General features: G+C 36.3%; 1 protein-coding gene across 1 annotated transcript in view; it reads left to right on the plus strand.

Moving 5' to 3' along the window:
* Positions 1-20712, plus strand: part of ZNF804B (zinc finger protein 804B) — a 529401-nt gene that overhangs the window by 499906 nt on the left and 8783 nt on the right. The window contains exon 3 of the mRNA XM_057550283.1: positions 19697-19827. Coding sequence (XP_057406266.1) covers positions 19697-19827 — 131 coding nt within the window. The remainder of the gene's footprint in view (positions 1-19696; positions 19828-20712) is intronic.

Here is a 20712-nt window from a genome sequence, read left to right on the forward strand (position 1 = left end):
AGAATTCTAAGCAAGTTACTGAGCATCTCTTAGCCTCGATTTTCACATATTAAAAAAAAGTGAGATGTGGGTACAAATAGCAGTTACAGGGTTTGGGGAGAAATTAAATCAGGTTATTTAAGTAAAGGGCTTAGAGTAATGCCTGACATGTAAAAATCTCATAATTCATGAGAGTGGATGCTGTTCTTGTTTTGTTGTAGTCATTATAGACAGATTTTCATCTGATTTTAATTGTTTCATGGCTCTGTTATGAATTGGTTGGAAAAGACTATAAAATTTCATGAAGGACAAAATTTATATTTATAAAGAAATGATGCATGAACCTTGAAAGGGCAAACACCAAAATGTTAACAGGGATCTTTGCCAATAAATCAGGTTAATGAAGATTTTTAATTCTTTCTCCGTGGTGCAAATGCATTTTCCAAACTCTCTACTGATCAAAATGGCCTTAATGCGCCCCTCAGTTTTATTAACTTTAGACAGGTTTCTTCCTCACTATAGGCCCCTGACCTCCCTTTTCTCACAGCATTTCATTTGAAAAACTTGCAATTGTACATTTTTTTCTCTGTCAGTTTGAGATGTAAAGGTTCTATAATCCAGAAATGTCTTTCTTAAGACCTGGGAGTCAGACCTTTGAAATGTAATCATGGGAGGAGAGAGAGCCCCAGTCTCTGTGGGAGGAAGAAAGCCTAATTTCAATAAGGGGCAACTGATAAACACAGATGGCCAACTCACAGTGACGGACCTCCCCAAAGCATCCTCTCATACTTTTCCATTAGCACATCCCAGCCTTTGAAAAGCCTCCTGCTTTTTGTTTCAGTGGAGTTACATTCAGGGTCTCTTCCCTATTGCAACAGCCCCTCTCCTTTACTGCAATCCTCTTGAATAACATCTTCCTTGCCTGTTCAGCTTATCCAGTGCAATCTTTTTCTTTTTTTTTTAAATTTATTTTATTTATTTATGGCTGTGTTTGGTCTTCGTCTCTGTGCGAGGGCTTTCTCTAGTTGTGGCAAGCGGGGGCCACTCTTCATCGCGGTGCGCAGGCCTCTCACCATTGTGGCCTCTCTTGTTGCGGAGCACAGGCTCCAGACGCGCAGGCTCAGTAATTGTGGCTCACGGGCCCAGTTGCTCCGCGGCATGTGGGATCTTCCCAGACCAGGGCTCGAACCCGTGTCCCCTGCATTGGCAGGCGGATTCTCAACCACTGCACCACCAGGGAAGCCCCCAGTGCAATCTTTTATATTACAAGCATATTTATGGTAAAAATGAAAACACAAAGGGTGTGTATGTGCGTATGTGTGTGCGTCTGTGTGTCCATAAGAGAATGTTTGCCAGCTAAAATATCTAAAGAGGAACTGATGTTCAGTCTCTTTAAAGTGTTTTCCTTCAGACAGAGTTGTTTCTTAACAGATTACAGTGATTGTATTTCAGCAGAACCTTCCAACACTCAGCTATAGGGATGAGTTGGAGTGTCAGCCCCGAAGACCTGGCAGCTGATAGATTTTTTTTCTAAAGCACAGACTTCCAGCCTAAGTCCAAGACCCCGTTGACTGTTGAGTTACAGAGGGACATTTGGCAAAAAGACGTGGTCTTCATAATTTATTTAACCAATTTTCTATAGTTGGACTTCTGGGTTATTTTCAATATTTCATTATAATAAGTATGATAAACATAAATATTATATATTCCCAAGGAAAATAAGGGCTTTGCTAATAAGGCTTCAAGCTTCAGCAGATTATTTTATATATTCATATTTTCCTATTTCTGGTATTAATTTTTAAGATGAGATTTTTTTCAGCCCACTTCTATTTGAACTTCATAAGAAATTGATTCACTCATGGTTTCATACCTATTTATACCTGAATACTGATGTGTGCTTTTTTATGATCATATTTATTCTAATAATTTGTAAATCAACTAATGGTTAGATGACTTTGTTTAGGAAAAATGAAATGTGTGGCCTTCTGAACTTATCACTCTTAATAGATTTAATAATTTTTTTTGTCCAAGTTTTGAATTACCATAGTTAATCAGGTTTAGGAAATTTGATTAAAAATAGTCTAAATGAAATAAGGGGTAAATAAAGAGCACCGTTAAATAGCTGTTGATAGCTGAGATATCTAAACAGATTTCATTTCCAGGCATAATTTATCTCCAATCAACAACCAATTCAGATGTCAAAGTAAATGTTTTTTACTTGAATTGCAAATTTCAGTTAATTGCATAATCACATTAACTAAATATCTTATCCCATTATAGTTGTATTTTCATGGTATTTTTTTGATTAAAATGTGAAAACAGGTCAAATACTTCATAAGGAAGGAAATAGGAAAAAAGAGAAAAAACATGATAATTTTGCCAAGGCCGAGAGTCCCACCTTGCCTGTATTTCTATCTTCTCTTATTCCACCCAAGTCTTGCAATCCTTATTTCCACTGTACTTTGACTCACAATTGTGAATTTTAATTTTTAGTTGCTTAAAACATCCTCATCTCAACTGATATTTTATTCTATTTTATTTTATTTTATTTTATAGAAGTATTAAAAGCTGTGATATTATGTGGCTCTGACACTGAGAAGGTAAAATTTGGAGGCTATAGATTCTTTAGGCACTGAGTTTGACGAATTCGTTAGACTCAAATATTTCTTAAGGCAACAAAAACAGCAGAAGTGATGTGAAAGACTTTCTCTTTTTTAATTTTAATTCAGCTAATTTCAGAACTAAGGGTAAAGAAGATACTTGCATACCAAGGAATGAAAACTATACAGCTTATAGACCATCATTATAACTTGCATATCATTCCCAGAAAGAAGCTGTCACAAGCAATTTGAGTAGTGGTTAAGAACAAGGACTCAGGGCTGGGCTTCCCTGGTAGCGCAGTGGTTGAGAATCCGCCTGCCAATGCAGGGGACGCGGGTTCGAGCCCTGGTCCGGGAAGATCCCACATGCCGCGGAGCAACTAGGCCCGTGAGCCACAATTACTGAGGCTGCGCGTCTGGAGCCCGTGCTCTGCAACAAGAGAGGCCACGATAGTGAGAGGCCTGCGCACCGCGATGAAGAGTGGCCCCCACTTGCCGCAACTGGAGAAAGCCCTCGCGCAGAAACGAAGACCCAACACAGCCATAAATAAATAAATAAATAAAATTTAAAAAAAAAACCCCACAAAGTAAAAGAACAAAGGACTCACGAATTTGACAATTTTTTTTTTCCTAAACTTAATTCCATCAATATTATTACAAGAAACAGCCTTTGTTCAGTTGTGCAAATTTATCTGAGGGATGCATTCTAGACAAGGAATCACTGAGCCAGTGGGATAGTACCTATAGAAATATAATTGCTGTTGCCAAATTCCCTTCTGAAGGGATTGCATCACTTTATACTCACACCAAGAGTGAATGAATGTGCTGTTTCCTCATGTATCTAATACTACTGGGTATTATAAAACACAATGACTTTGTTAGTTTGAAAGGTGAGAAAAATGGAGTCTCTTTGATGGTCGTATTATGTTTCCTTATGAATGAGATTATTTTATTTTTAAAAGTCAAAATGAATATAAGTAGCCTTTCTTAGTGCTTCTGCATTTCATCCTAGAGGTTTTATGTAATAAACATATTTGGAGATACAAAACACACAATGAATAATACAGTTTTAGAAAAAGTATAGACATAACTAATCCTTCGTTTTAATAATATTTTAAAAATAGTGAATAGCATTCCTCAAAATTTTAAGTCATTTAAACCCTGGCCAAATTTTATACAAATGGTATACATTTGTCTAAAAGCACACTTATGTTTATATTCTACTTACATATCAAATTTTACTGAAAAACCTGAGAAAGCTAATTTTGAAACAAACTCAGTGTTTCAGAAGTTTAAGGTTTATGAAGTATCTTGCCATTTCGAACTAAAGGGTAAGTTTGATCTTAGCAGTAATACATTCATTTGGAATACTTTTCTAAGAAGCTTTTGCAATCACTAAAAGAAAGAACATGTGAAGTGTTATTTTTGAGTAGTAATAGCTATTGATGTTGATAAAATTTTGTTCAGATGATTTCAATTTCACAAAGAATACACTGCCAATCAAATTATTTGCTTGTCAAAGAAGCACTAACTATTGTGAAAATAACTAAAGTGAACTTAAAGAAAAATTTGTTTTTATTCTCTAGGAAGTGAAAATTTTGAAAAAAAAAATTCTTCTCTAAAAATAAATAAAATCCAGTTTATTTCAGGAGGTAAAGAAATCAAGAGTTAAATTAAAAGAGAAGATGCTCTCACAGCCTTTGCCTAAAATCCACTTTTACTCAAGTACATACTCAGCTACAGCCTTGGTTTCCCACACTCTTGCAATTAGCAATGAGGCATGAGATATAATTTCCCACAATGCACTTAATAAATGGGGCTGTACTTTTGAAAAATAAAAGCAGAATAAAAATATTTTAAAAGACTACTTACCATTTTCACTGCATAAAACAAACAAACAAAAATACCCAAAAATCGGTGAGTCTTTTTTAGTGTTACTCAGAAACGATGCTCCTTGTTTTTGGAACGTCCAAACACTCTTGACTTAACTCTGTATTTTTCTTATTTCTTTTCTTTGCCTCCAGGCAAAGATAGGCAAAGTATAGAAAATACCATGAATCTCATGTCTACCTAATGTTGTTTTCTGTGAACAATGCCAGAGAAACACTTGAAATAAGTGGTGATTCAATCTGCTGCGTTCTGAATATTAATTGTGCATTTAAGTAGTTCTGGGGGATTCTATTCAGTGAGAATATTCAAGGCTTGATTTGTTAACAAAGTCAGGCTTGATTCAGTTAGACTTCCTGTAAGAAAGTTGGGAATGTTAAAGCTAGGTCAACATCTTAATAAGAATACAGGCATATCTTGTTTTATTGCGCTTCACAGATATTGTATATTTTTACAAACGGAAGGTTTGTAGCATCCCTCAACTGTCAGATAACGTTTACCCTTTTTTTTAGCAACAAAATATTTTTAATTAAGGTCTGTGCATTTTTTAAGACATAGTGCTATTGCACACTTAATAGAGTGTAAACATAACTTTTATATGGACTGGGAAACCAAAAAAAATTATTGTGACTTGCTTTATTTTGATATTCACTTTATTGTGATGGTCTGGAACTGAACCTGCAGTATCTCCGAGGAATGCCTGTACTAAAAGTTATCCCATAAGCACTGGAGGTCCTGCATTCTGGAGTTTCTATTACTATCAGTTAAATAAGACTGGATATTCCTCCAAATACCATTGTGTCTTTCTCCCACCACTATCTGCTTCTCTACTGCTTTCCTTGACCTGGCTATTTCTCACTGGGAAAATATCTCATGTGGTGTGGAAATATGGAATTAACACCTCCCTCATCCTGAACTAAAAAGAACAGAACTGTTTCTCTCACTGGGGTTGGCAAACTTTCTGGAAAGGGTCACCTAGTAAATATTTTTGAATTTGTGGAGAACAGGGTCTGTTGCAAGGACTTACCTCCACCATTAAAGTAACCAGAGATGAGATGTAAAGAAATGGGTGTGGCTGTGTTCCAATAATACTTTATTGACAAAAATGAGCTGAAGGCCAAATCTGACCCATGGGCCTTAATTTACTGACTCCTAATTCTAACACTGCATACCTAAGTAGAAAATCAATTCCAAATCTTTTTGAGAGAATTAGTAATTTTAAATTAAGACCTCTGTAAGGATGTGGAATAAAATGATCTGGAAATTTCTCCCTATCCTGTTGTGCAGCCCAGTGGCTTAGAGCTTGTAGAGGGGAATTTTATACCTGAAAGAAGCAGTGTGCTTGAATGAACACTAACTGCACCCATTCCTTTTGGCCATATTTAGCAACTTCAGTAGGACAGATGCTGCTGGTTACCTACTCACTGGTCCATTCCACCCTCTCTCCTTACTGACAAAATCCAGGTTTATCTGAGGCATGACCGCATGCCTAGCTAAAAACCTGAATTTCCCAAACCCCTTACTTAAATGTCAGTAGCATGTGACATCCCCCTAGCAAATCTTATTCCAGTGAAGTCTACTTGGTACAGCTTCCACAAAACTGTTGTCTCTAAGGTAAAAATTGTAGAGTCAGCTTTTGCCTTTATCTCTTCCTTCCTCCTACTTGGAATGCAGTTTTGATACCTGATATTTCTCAGGTATATTGCAACCAGGAGGATAAAGTTGCAAGAAACTGAGAGCTGAAAGAAGATTGGGCTGTGGACTTCCTTAAGAAGGTATAAGTACCATGGTATGCTTGAATATAGATTCTTGGTTAAGAGTAAAATAAACCTCATTCGATTATGTCACTGTAGCCAAGTTCCCGATACATATAGCTCAACTCATTACTAACTGATATCTTTAGCTTTAAAACATCATCTCTATTTATTGTATGAGTCACGTGATCCAAAATTCAATTTTATACCAGAGTCTAATTTCACTGATTTCTCATGTCTGTTCCTGTCTCTATTTTAATAGTTTCTTCTCAAAGACAGTTCTATTTCAGAACGACATTTAGGTAAGGAATTGAGAAAATCTCAAGAACACTTCCTCTGCACTAAGACCGTCTTAGTTTGCAGGTATGTTCAGATTAACTACTTCTGCCTGCAATATTCTCAGCAGGCATTGCTGACCCTAAAATAGGGTATGAAAGAGTGGGAGGATGAAGTGGAAACTGAAAGAGCTTTTAAAAATCAATATAATGTTAGGTTGTACAAGGTGCTGAAATACAAGAAATTGCTCTTAAAGAAACAGCTGGAGAGCTGGGTCAGAGTGCATTAGGTCAAGATTTCTTTATGAATTGAACGAGGAGGAGGTGACCATAAAGGCATCACACAGCTGGGAAAGAAAGCTGCAGAGCAGATAATAACCTGCCAAATACAGATGGCATCATGACAGCAACGAAGCAATCTTCCAGGAGGGCAGAGACTGGCCATGGGATTCTCTTAAGATTTCTTTTTTGTACTCCTAGGACCTACTACAAAAACATTTACTTCCTAGAACATCCCCACAAGGAATGTGATTAATTCTCTTGATCTTTAAAAATAAATAAATGAAAGATTCACTTAAGGCCTTAGTCTTTTCCACATGTAACTGGGAGTGTTAGAAATTAGTGTCATGCAGAAAAATCTCTGTAACAGTTTGTTTTGATACCCATTCTAACTATTATATTTTGATATTTGGAAGTATTTCTGAAAGAAAGAGATTTGTAAAAGTTATTTGAGCATTTTTTGGCATGAAAAATACTTTTTAAGAAAAATTATAAGTAATTTACATACTCGCCTATAAAGAATGTATGAAACATTCTGGCACTTTCCACTTTTTCTCTAAGGAAGTAATTCTGAAACTTTGTTGCATGAGCAAAAGTGTCTGGATTTTCCTGGTCTTTCTTTTGCTTCTCACATTGAACTTATTCTCCATGGTCTAGACTGTGATAGAATGCAAAATTATTTTTTCAGAAGCCTTGTTAACTAAGTATTAGTCTAATCAAATATTGACTCAAGACATAATCTTTAATTAATGAATTTTCATTTGCTCATTCCAGAAATGGTGGACTTCTCTAAACCTGAATATAGTCTCTGCAGACACTTCATGGGAATTAATATTTTTCTAATGTGGCAGGTGTGTTCTTATCACGCTGTGAACATGGAGAAGGGTGGAGATTAAAAGCCCTTTGACTTCTACTACTAAACCAGTCTAAAAAGCAATTCCCATTTCTAATCACCAAAGCAAAGTGCTTCCTTTGTAATGCTGTTAATCATTTCACAACAATAATCACTAGAGATAATCAATATTGACATAGTATTGGCTATATTCTTGCCTGATTTAATATGGCTTACAAAGGCACTACCAACTTTAGCTTTGGTTATGCCATGGTGCAGAAAATAATAAACCTTGCAGTTAAAACCAAAAAAAAATCTGTGCTTTGCGTCACTGCTGACTTGGATCCTGACCATAATAGCTAGAGGAAGGAAGGATCTGGGTAACTTCTCAGAAATAATGGGAACACTAGAGACATCCATTTGCCCTTTGAGGACTTCTCAGGGAATCCTGGGCCTTGCAAGGGGATGGTCTGGTGACTTGCTTGGGGCATATACCTTAATCACCTATGTATATGCTCCCCCCCTAAGCCATGGAGGTATCCCAGGCTACTTTGAGTTAGTAAGAAATTTTTTTTTTACATGAACCACATTTGCAGGTTGTCCTAGAATCCAGAAACATCCCCAAACTAGCACTTAGACAGTGGTGTCTTCAGGCTTGGCTATATCTCTCCTGAGCATCAAGCTCAGCCCGTCCAAGAGTCCAAAAATGAGCCCAATAAGGCATCTCCAGGTCCTGATTGTCAAAGCACAGTTGGTTGACCACCAGCAATTAGATTTAGAGACTAGGAATTCATATTCCAGCATGTATAGGAAGAATCCTTCAGATCCTGTTGTGAAGTATTTAACTTAGCACTTGTAAAGAAGAGGATGGGGACAGAGTATCAGCCCCAGGTTCATTTCTTCTCAGCCATTCTTAGCTTGCTTGTGGCACGATTGGTCCTTGGAGCAGGGAATCCCATCTAGAGATTATACTCAGATGCATTTATTCTAGGCACCTCCTCCTGGTCAGTAGCCTGAACTGCAGATTCTACAATGGGAGACTTAAAAAAATATCTTAGGTTATTTCACTATCTGTGTTTGTACAGCTACCAGATCGCAGAAAAGATAATGGCATGCAGAAAAGCAGGAAATAAGGAAAGCCCCATTTCAACATGGAGAATTCTTTTGACACATAATACTTTTTATGTAATTTAATTCTTATATCTTGATCATATTGTTGTTCAAATTATATCAACTCCTGTTCTCAATTATTGTTTAATGATCTGTAAATGTCTTCGAAATCATTTTGGTACAAAACATTTCGAAACAATGAACAATACTTCAGAACTGGATAGAATTTTAATTTCACAAAATGGAACTATGGTCAATTTCTAGACTTTTACATAAACTCTTCTGAGTTTTCCGTACTCTAATGAAGATTAGACATCCTGTTTTCAAGTCACAGTTCTTTTCTTGGCCTCTTCTTTGATGTGGATCAAGTCATTCAACCTTCTATATGTTTGTTTCTTCATCTCTAAAATGAGGGTAATCATTTTGACCTTTTGCACTGGGGTTTTGCTCTGCTGTGAAGAAAAGACATTAATACCTGCAAAGTGCCCTGGGATCTATGGATGAAAGTCCAGCGATGGAAGGAGTTATTCTATTTCAGAGAGGAAAAAGCAGATAGATACACTTGCGTAAATTCATTTCACATGTGTGTTCTGCTTCAGTGAAGGTGAACGAGAGTGGTTACTGGAGTGGGATGCTGTTTGCAGGCTTGTTCTGACCTGGAAGCAATAATATTGGGAGTATTGCTATTCAGAACACATGAAAACTCACTGCCCTGATCAATTTCCCTTTTTATTCATAGCTGAATTCCACTTGCAATGCATGTGCCAAGCATTCTTGTTGGCAGGTAGGGAAATAAAGATTGCTTAATTTGTGCTTTTAAAATGAACCTGAGAAAAAAATTAAGTCCTGCATATTTCATAAATGTATTTAAGCCAGTATATTTCCATAAGCCTTATTTCTCTTGTTGCTGAGAGACAATAAAAAGCATTGTGAAAGCTGCAGAAGATACGTGAGAACTACTTTTCCTTCTTTACCTTGACCTCTGCGACAGTCCTTTATCGCATTGCTTCTGATCTGGGCAAAGACCATGTCAGGTACCCTGCATTCAGGACCATGAAGACCATCTGCTATGCCATTTCCCCTAAATTCCTTTTACAAATACAAGGACATGAACTAGATGTCCCTATTTCCCTCTAGAAAATACTAGATGTCTAGTCTTTTACCCTATTTCCTGATTGAGTTCTGTTTTGGATAATATTAATACCCAACAGCAAGCTTCAAATAAACTTTATCAAAGAAAAGTTTGACAACAAATCGTGCTTTAATCCAAAATTTATTATTTTCTTCAGTAGTGACATATGATCTTGGATTCCCCAAAATTACAAATATTTCCATTAAACATTATAAATTATTCAAGACAAGGGTGAGGAATATACCCAACATGCTTCCTTTTTCTGTCATTTCCTTTAGAGAAGGCTCCACCCACAGATCTTGTAAAACCGTCCAGATGAAAACTAATCAAACATTCTGTTTTCAAGAAGAATATGAGTCAAATGCTCTTAATGGCTCCCCATTGCCAATTAAATTACGGGCTTCTCCTTCATCCTGTTCCTTGTTCAGTTCCATAAAATGTAACTGTTAATCTTACCTGTAAATTGATAATAGCTCATACTCATTGAGCATTTGCTGTGTATCAGGTGCTGTATATCAGGTGTTTTACCTTTCCCAACTCAAATAATAATCCCAAGAACTCTACAAGGTAAATCCTGATAGTTTTCCAAATTACAAATGTAAATGAACTTAGGGAAGACTGAGTAACTTTCTTAAAGTATCAGAGCTAGTGTTACCGAATCCAAGCTTGTACTGCTCGCCCCATGACAGGTCAATAAATCGAGAATTGTTGGGACAAGGAATAGTGATTTATTTGAAAAGCCAGCAGACCAGAAGATAGTGGTCTAGTGTCCCAAAGAACGATCTTGCCCGGGTTTGGGTGCTAGTTTTTTTACAGAACAAAGAGGGGGAGGTGAGGAGGTAAAGTTAAAAAGGCGATAAATTGTTGCAAATTTCTCCTGGCTCCTGCCAGACTCTGGAAGGGATGTATTAATTTCTTCTTTCCTGCAGCCATTCACAGGTGGGCCTGGTCAGGATGTTTCCTGTGAGCTTAAACAAAGGTATTTTAGCTTGACACTGAAGCATGGGAGGCAGGATTCCTGGACATGGGTCATTTGATATTTTAAGCTATAGGCAATGTCTCTTTAGTGATTAACTTGTAGCAAACACAATACAAATACAAAGGTTAAAGTAAAAGAAATGGGAGGAATTCCCTGGCGGTCCAGTGGTTAAGACTTGGGCTTTCACTGCTGTGGGGTGGGGATCAATCCCTGGTCAGGGAACTAAGATCTCACATGCTGCAGTGTGGCCAAAAAAATAAGTAAAAGAAATGGATCCAATATGGAGTCAAGTTTGTTCTTCCCTATTACACTAGTGAGTGACATAGACAAGATACAAATGCAGGTCTGATTTCAGAATCCTTGTCTTAACCCCTACAGGGTGTTGTCTACCATCCAAACACCTCTGGAAACCAGACACTGTTTTAGTCCCTGTATTGATAGGTGCTACTTTCTGTCTTCCTTACTTCCCCTCACAGTCAGTTTCAAACTCTCACCTGCTCTAACGCATTCACTCTGAGTTCCTACCGCTATGCAACTTATTACTGAGCTTCTGTATTTCTTTGTAAATGTGTGAGGTAACAGTTTTTCCTTGTCTGGATCTGATCTCATTAAGAGCTGACCTACTATATACCCACAAAAAACTTTTGTTTTTGTCCAAATGTTTTTGATCTTTAAATTGAGTAATATTACTGATAATTATAATGTGCCATTGCTTAAATAAATGAATTTTTATCAGAAAAGGGGAAGAAAAATAGAAACTTGGGAAAATCCAAACTAAATGATATGGCTGGCAAAATTTGACCTCTGGATTCTTGGAAATCCTCCTTAACTGTCCAGTATCAAACAATCCTCTTTTCATTAGACAAATCAGCTCCTGGAAGGGCCTTTTATAACAGGCATGGTCCCCTTGAAGTAACCTGTTACAGAAATATTGTATTTGCAATTAACATTTTGTTGTAGTTTTGTGGAGGGGTATTGAAAACTCCTATTATAATTGTGGATTTAACTTTTCTCCTTGTAGTTTTATCCATTTTTTCTTTGTGTATTTTGAAGCTATGTTATTAGGTACATAAACATTTAGGCTTACTTGTTAACCTGATTAATTTACTTTATTGTATGATGAAATACACTTTTTTATTCCTAGCAATATATCTTTGCTCTAAAATCTATTCTGTTTCATAGTGATAGAGCCCCTCCATCTTTGTTTTTTTTGACATCTTTATTGGAGTAAAATTGCTTTACAATGGTGTGTTAGTTTCTGCTGTATAACAAAGTGAATCAGCTATACATATACATATATCTCCATATCTCTTCCCTCTTGCATCTCCCTCCCAACCCTCCCTATCCCACCCCTCTAGGTGGACACAAACTACCGAGCTGATCTCCCTGTGCTACGTGCCTGCTTCCCACTAGCTATCTGTTTTACACTTGGTAGTGTATATATGTCCATGCCTCTCTCTCACGTCGTCCCAGCTTACCCTCCTCCCTACCCATGTCCTCAAATCCATTCTCTACATCTGCCTCTTTATTCCTGTCCTGCCCCTAGGTTCTTCAGAACAGTTTTTTTTTTTTTAGATTCCATACATATGTGTTAGCATACAGTATTTATTTTTCTCTTTCTGACTTACTTCACTCTGTATGACAGACTCTAGGTCCATCCACCTCACTACAAATAACTCAATTTCGTTTCCTTTTATGGCTGAGTAATATTCCATTGTATATATGTGCCACATCTTCTTTATCCATTCATCTGTCGATGGACACTTAGGCTGCTTCCATGTCCTGGCTATTGTAAATAGAGCTGCAATGAACATTGTGGTACATGACTCTTTTTGAATTATGGTTTTCTCACGGTATATGCCCAGTACTGGGATTGCTGGGTCATATGGTAGTTCTATTTTTAGTTTTTTAAGGAACCTCCATGCTGTTCTCCATAGTGGCTGTATGAATTTACATTCCTACCAAAAGTGCAAGAGGGTTCCATTTCCTCCACACCCTCTCCAGCATTTATTGTTTGTAGATTTTTTGACGATGGCCATCATTGTCTGGTTTTTGAATCAGGGTGATGGTGGCCTCATAGAATGAGTTTGGGAGTGTTCCTCCCTCTGCTATATTTTGGAAGAGTTTGAGGATAGATGTTCACTCTTCTTTAAATGTTTGATGGAATTTGCCTGTGAAGCTATCTGCTCCTGGGCTTTTGTTTGTTGGAAGATTTTTAATCACAGTCTCAATTTCGGTGATTGTGATTTGTCAGTTTATATTTTCTATTTCTTCCTGGTTCAGTCTCGGAAGGTTGTGCTTTTCTAAGAATTTGTTCATTTCTTCCAGGTTGTCGATTTTATTGGCATACAGTTGCTTGTAGTAATCTCTCATGATCCATTGTATTTCTGCACTGTCTGTTGTTACTTCTCCTTTTTCATTTCTAGTTCTATTATTTTGAGTCTTCTCCCTTTTTTGCTTGATGAGTCTGGCTAATGGTTTATCAATTTTGTTTATCTTCTCAAAGAACCAGCGTTTAGTTTTATTGATCTTTGCTCTTGTTTCCTTTATTTCTTTTTCATTTATTTCTGATCTGATCATTATGATTTTTTTCCTTCTGCTAACTTTGGGGTATTTTTGTTATTCTTTCTCTAAATGCTTTAGGTGTAAGTTTAGGCTGTTTATTTGAGACTTTCCTTGTTTCTTGAGGTAAGATTCTATTGCTATAAACTTCCCTCTAAGAACTGCTTTCGCTGCATCCCATAGGTTTTGGGTCATCATGTTTTCATTGTCATTTCTTTCTAGGTATCTAGGTATTTTTTGATTTCCTCTTTGATTTCTTCAGTGATCTCTTGGTTATTTAGTAGTGTATTGTTTAGCATCCATGTGTTTGTATTTTTTACAGATTTTTTCCTGTAATTGATATGTAATCTTGTAGCGTTGTGTTCAGAAAAGATTCTTGATATGACTTCAATTTTCTTAAATTTCCCAAGGCTTGATTTGTGATTCAAGATATGATCTATCCTGGAGAATATTCCATGAGCACTTGAAAAGAATGTGTATTCTATTGTTTTTGGATAGAATGTCCCATAAATATCAATTAAGTCCATTTTATTTAATGTATCATTTAAAGCTTGTGTTTCTTTCTTTATTTTCGTTTTGGATGATCTGTCCATTGGTGAAATTGGGGTGTTAAAGTCCCTTACTATGATTGTGTTACTGTCGATTTCCCCTTTTATGGCTGTTAGCATTTGCCTTATGTATTGAGGTGCTACTATGTTGGGTGCATAAATATTTCAATTGTTATATCTTCTTCTTTGATTGATCCCTTGATCATTATGTAGTGTCCTTCTTTGTGTCTTGTAATAGTCTTTATTTTAGTCTATTTTGTCTGATATGAGAATTGCTACTCCAGCTTTCTTTTGATTTCCATTTGCATGGAATATCTTTTTCCATCCCCTCACTTCCAGTCTGTATGTGTCCCTAGGTCTGAAATGGGTCTCTTGTAGACCGCATATATACAGGTCTTGTTTTTGTATCCATTCAGCCAGTCTATGTCTTTTGGTTAGAGCATTTAATCCATTTACATTTAAGGTAGTTATTGATATGTATGTTCCTATTACCATTTTCTTAATTGTTTTGGGTTTGTTACTGTAGGTCTTTTCCTTGTCTTGTGTTTCTTGCCTATAGCAGTTCCTTTAGCATTTGTTGTAAAGTTGGTTTGATGGTGCTGAATTCTCTTAGCTTTTGCTTGTCTGTAAAGATTTTGTTTCTCCATGGAATCTGAATGAGATCCTTGCTGGGTAGAGTAATCTTGGTTGTAATTTTTTCCCTTTCATCACTTTAAATATGTCCTGCCACTCCCTTCTGGCTTGCAGAGTTTCTGCTGAAAGGTCAGCTGTCAACCTTATGGGGATTCCCTTGTTTGTTATTTGTTTCTTTTCCCTTGCTGCTGTTAATATTTTTTCTTTGTATTTAATTTTTGATAGTTTTATTAATATGTGTCTTGGCCTGTTTCTCCTTGGATTTATCCTGTATGGGACTCTCTGTGCTTCCTGGATTTGATTGACTATTTCCTTTCCCATATTAGGGAAGTTTTCAACTATAGTCTCTTCAAATATTTTCTCAGTCCCTTTCTTTTCCTCTTCTTCTGGGACACCTATAATTCGAAAGTTGGTGCATTTAGTGTTGTCCCAGACATCTGTGAGCCTGTCCTCAATTCTTTTCATTCTTTTTTCTTTATTCTGCTCCGTGGTAGTTGTTTCCACTATTTTATCTTCCAGGTCACTTATCCGTTCTTCTGCCTCAGTTATTCTGCTATTGTTTCCTTCCAGAGAATTTTTAATTTCATTTATTTTGTTGTTCATCATTGTTTGTTTGCTCTTTAGTTCTTCTAGGTCCTTGTTAAACGTTTCTTGTATTTTCTCCATTCTATTTCCCAGATTTTGGATCATCTTTACTATCATTACTCTGAATTCTTTTTCAGGTAGACTGACTGTTTTCTCTTCATTTGTTTGGTCTGGTAGGTTTTTACCTTGCTCTTTCATGTGCTGTGTATTTCTCTGTCTTCTCATTTTGCATAACTTACTGTGTTTGGGGTCTCCTTTTTGCAGGCTGCAGGTTCGTAGTTCCCATTGTTTTTGGTGTCTGCTCCCAGTGGGTAAGGTTGGTTCAGTGGGTTGTGTAGGCTTCCTGGTGGAGCGGACTGGTACCTGTGTTCTGGTAGACGAGTCTGGACCTTGTCTTTCTGGTGGGGAGGACTGTGTCCAGTGGTGTGTTTTGGCGTGTCTGTGAACTTATTTTGATTTTAGGCAGCCTTTCTGCTAATGGGTAGGGTTGTGTTCCTATCTTGCTAGTTTTTTGGCATGGGGTGTCCAGCACTGGAGCTTGCTGGTCATTGAGTGGAGCTAGGTCTTAGCGTCGAGATGGCAATCACTGGGAGCACTCTCACTGATTGATATTACGTGTAGCCGGGAGGTCTCTGGTGGTCCAATGTCCTGAACTCGGCTGTCCCACCTCACACCTGGCCTCACACCCGGCCAGAGCACCAAGGCCCTGTCATTCACACAGGTCAGAAGAAAAGTGGGGGAAATAAAAAGGAAGAAAGAAAAAAATAAAATATTTTAAGTTATTAAAATAAAAAATAAAAAATATTATTAAAACTAAAAAAGTAATGAAAAAAGAAAGAAAGAAGAGAGTTACCAAACCAATAAACAAATCCACCAAGGATAACAAGCACTAAAATGTATAGTAAAAAAGAAAAAAAAAAAAACACCACATTATTTTGGTATTTAAATGGTTGCTGTAGGATATATAGTATATTTCTTTAACTTATCACAGTCTACCTTCAATTGTTATTATATTATTTCATGCATAGAATAAGACCTATCAATATTATATGTCATTTCTCCTCTCTTGGGCTTTAAGCTATCATTTTCAAATATTTTATTTATAAATTTGTTATACACACCAAAAACCATAGCTATTGTCTTTTTGTAAAACAGTCCAGATACGTTCAGATAACAAAGAATATGTCTTATTCATCATTATAGTTACTATTTCTGGTGGTCCTTCTATTTTATAGACACATATATCTACCTGTTAATATTTTCCTTTTCTTCTATGATATTCTTTATTTCTTATCATGTGGGTATGCTGCTGTTAAATGCTTTCAGCTTTTAATGTTTGAAATCATCTCTATTTCACCTTTTTTTAAAAAGGATATTTTCACTGGGTATAGAATTTTATTTTGAAAAGTTTTAAATTTTCTTTCAGAAGTTTCAAGTCATTGCTCCCTTGTATTCTTAATTGCTTATTTCCAATGAAAATTCTTCTGCCATCCTAGTATTCATTCTTCTGTAAAGAAATATGTCTTTTCTCTCTGGATGCTTTTAAAATTTTTCACTTTTTTCCTGGTTTTGAAAATTGTGATTATGTTGAGCCTTGGTGTAGTTGTCTTCATGTTACTTGTGCTTGAGGTTTTGGAGGGTGGGGGTGGGAATCTGTGGATTTATAGTTTTCAGAAAATTTGGAATATTTTCACCCATTATATTTTCAAACATTCCCTCCCCTTTCTTCAGAGACTCCAATCACACAATTGTCCACTGTGTCTTTTCTACTTTTTGAATATATGGTATACAGTTATAACAGTCTTAATGCACTGTTCTGCCAATTCTATCATCTGTGTCAGTTCTGTATTGGTTTTAGTTGGTTGACTTCCTCATTTTTGGCTGTGTTTTGTCACTTCTTTGCATGTCTAAAAATCTTTGATTGTATGTTGGATGTCATTAATTTTCCCTTGTTTGTGAATTTTTGTATTTTTATAAATATTCTTGAATTTGGTTCTGAAATGCAGTTATGTTACTTGGAATCAGATTTATACTTTTATTTCTTGTTAAAATGATGAAAATCATTTGTTAGGCAAATGTAAAATAGTGCTCAATCTATGGCTAATTATTCTCTAGTGAAGCAAGACTCCCTGAATTCTCTACTCAGTGTCCCAATAGCTTTTCTAATTTTGTTGGTAAGAACAGGCACTATTCCTGGTTCTATATGAATGCTAGGCATTGTTTCCTTTAGTTATTGCAGGTGGTTCTTTCTTGGCCTGGAATAGTTGCCTCACACACATGCACTACTGATCAGTATGCTGAAATTTTGAAGGGCTTCCTCTGCAGATCTCTGGGGGGATTTCTTTGCATAGTCTTGAGCACTCGGCATTGGCCAAGCCAAGACTGTGGCTAGAGGTCTTCTTCCAGTTTTCTGTGTTCTTTAAAAGTATTTTAACTTTGCTGACTTCCTCAACACAGCAATTCTCCATCCCACCCCCCAATCTATCTTAACTTTTCCTGTGTGCTTCCAAAGCATCTTGTGTCCACTCCTGTTAAGAAACTCAATACTATCTTATAAAAGTATCTGTTCATTTGTCTGTCTCCCTTGAGGGAAAAATAGTTGATTTGTACATTTCTATATCCCTAGTACATAGTAGGAGTTAACAGTATTTGCTGTTGGATGAATGAGACCAAATTCTCAATCTTTTCTGTAACTCAGATATAGGAGTACAGTATTGGAATCTGAAAGGCTAATGAAAGAAACAGATATACCTGGAAGCTTCAAACAAGATTCCAATAATGAGATTCAAGTATCAGATATTGTGAGTAAATGAATCAGCTTCCTCTCCTAGGCGGTTCAGGTTTTATATACTAGTAATATCGAATATTAAATAAATATATTGTATTTTATGTTCAGAAGTAACTGAGAGTTAAAAAAAAAAAAAATCCCTCTCCTCTTTACCAAAGTAACCATGGTCTTTCTTTGATGCAGTTGAACTGCATTCTCTGTGGGCTCCTAAATTATGTTGTATGATTTCCAAAAGGTCTTTGCTCATAAGATAAGCCTTAACCCCAAGAACTAGATTATTCTGCACATGGGGGCTGAGGAAATGTGAGTAGAAGAGTAGTAGAAATACGAATTTTTTATAAGCCTTTCTGTCTTCTGACCAAGGCTATCCTTTAAGGTTTAGACCTTGTGCTGTTATCAGCTCTAGAGAATTGTTGATCCTTTTTTTTTTTTTTCCTGATAACACATGGGCCATAATTTTATTTTTTGAAATCTCCTGGTTTTTAAAAGGCTCTGAAGCTTTTGTCAAAAACCGAGTTCAGGTTGACTCTACTCTTCTCCCTGTGGCTGTTTCTAGCTCTGTGAAACGCTTGTTCTTTGTGCTCAGAATATTCTCTCTTTGAAAGAATACTCTGCCTCCTTCCTTAAATACTTAGCCTGGAAGCAGTTATTTGACTATCATCTCCCCTGAGTATGTTCCCTTTCAAGAAGGAATATAATGATTGTTAAAGGTCTTGGCACTTGTTCTATGGGGGGGGGGGGGGAATAGTCTACTACAACGTTATTATCTCACTTGATAGCTATGTAGTTTTTGCCATTCCTGGAAAACATGTTTTTATACTTGATTTGGGAAATAAAAGCAGATTAAATGGACACAGATTTCAGGTAGTTTCAAGTCACTTTATATGGGTTAAGAAAGGCTAATCTTCAAACATACTCTTAAATCAGGATTAAGACCCAAACTTCAAGATGCTCATTTGATTGTGGCTGTTTCTCAATTTGTTCAATATCATTAGGTGAGCTTAGTGACAGATTCTGAAGTAGAAATCTAAACAGGTAATGAGTAACATCCAATCATGTAAGCCAATTGTTTTAGAGAAAAGATTAATTAAAAGAAGCGATAACTAAATTTAAATCAAGCAAGGCCAAGCCTCTATCCTGAGTTTAAACCCCTGACCCATTTTTTTCCGCCTGGATACAATATAGAAATTTGAATTGGATAAATATCTCCACCAGAAAAAAAATGAGTTAAGAATTGCATTTAGAGCTTTGAACTAAATCTTTTCACAATAACAGATGTTCTTTACTGAAACAAGCTCATTTCACCCAGTGTATTTAATCACACCAATTTTCAGGAATGAGAGTAAATATGTTTTATAAGTGAGAGGGCTGGGGACAGTGCATGGAGGAAAGTGCATCCCATAACTTCCTCTCCCTTTATACACATTTATATATTGCACATTTTCCCCATTTACGTTTTCACAGATACACAGATGATTGCAAATACATACCCAAGGTGGTCCTTGTCAGGACTGGGGTCCAACTTTGCAGCACATTTCTGCAGTGACTGTGACAAGCTTTGATAAATAACCCAGTTGCCAACTAAATTTATCTTGGAGCAGAGAATAGAATTGATGGAGAAGGTGCTTTTTCTCTCCCTATCAAAAAATTCACCTTTATACCCAGGACAAAGTTTAAAAAGGAAGCTTTTGGATGGAAAAAGATATATTACTTATTCATAGTGTCCTTTCTGTTTGTCTTCTTTTGTCCACAGAGACTGAAAGAATTAAAGCAACGCGAATTTGCTAGAAATGTAGCTTCCAAGTCATGGAAAGATGAAAAGAAACAAGAAAAAGCACTTAAACGACTTCATCAGCTGGCTGAGTTAAGGCAACAGTCTGAATGGTAAGAATTAAAGGTGCTTAAGATGGTTCAAAACTCTCTTCAACTTCTGGGGAAATTTCAGTGATAAATTTACTTGGTTCACTATGACAATGTAAACAAATTATAATAAATCAACAGATATATCTGAAGGCAAATGTTCCTAATAGTTAAAATCTATAAATTAATGACTTTGACATCTGGGTTTTTTCTTTCTCAATATTGTTAATGTGTTCTTTAATGAAATGATCCAAGAATGATTCTAATATACTAGCATTTATTCTATCCAAGTGATTTATATGGATCTATATATCTCTTTCTAATTATTTTGAGTTTTATAATATTAATTTTGAAAACCATAAATAGCAATGCATCTTTTTGGGGAGCAACTAAATCTTCTGTGCATTATTCTGCATGCACCTGAAACTAGAACAAATGGCACTATCATTGTCTGGATGACAAACAAGATGTAATTAATGCAGTTAAATTTACCACATAGTGCCATTTAAGTTGATAATTATAACAAGCATTATACTAATACATTCTTGTAGCTGAAAAATAGAAGTTTTACATGAGCTTAGAACTGCTGAATGTTTTGAAGTGAGGAGATTGTTACCTGGAACTCAATTACATTTGCAGATTGTGATTTGTGTTCATATGAATCATAATTTAGAACACTAATGTAGCTAATTAATGTAGTTGACAGCATCCTGGTGAATTGTAACACTTATAGCTGTGTGCCAGAATTTAAACTCCTATTATTTAAATGAAAAACAATATACAGGTCTTCCCTGGTGGTGCAGTGGTTAAGAATCCGCCTGCCAATGCAGGGGACACGGATTCGAGCCCTGGTCCAGGAAGATCCCACATGCCGCAGAGTAACTAAGCCCGTGTGCCACAACTACTGAG

This window comes from Balaenoptera acutorostrata, chromosome 7 (genome assembly GCF_949987535.1).
Source record: "Balaenoptera acutorostrata chromosome 7, mBalAcu1.1, whole genome shotgun sequence".
NCBI classification, from domain to species: Eukaryota; Metazoa; Chordata; class Mammalia; order Artiodactyla; family Balaenopteridae; genus Balaenoptera; species Balaenoptera acutorostrata.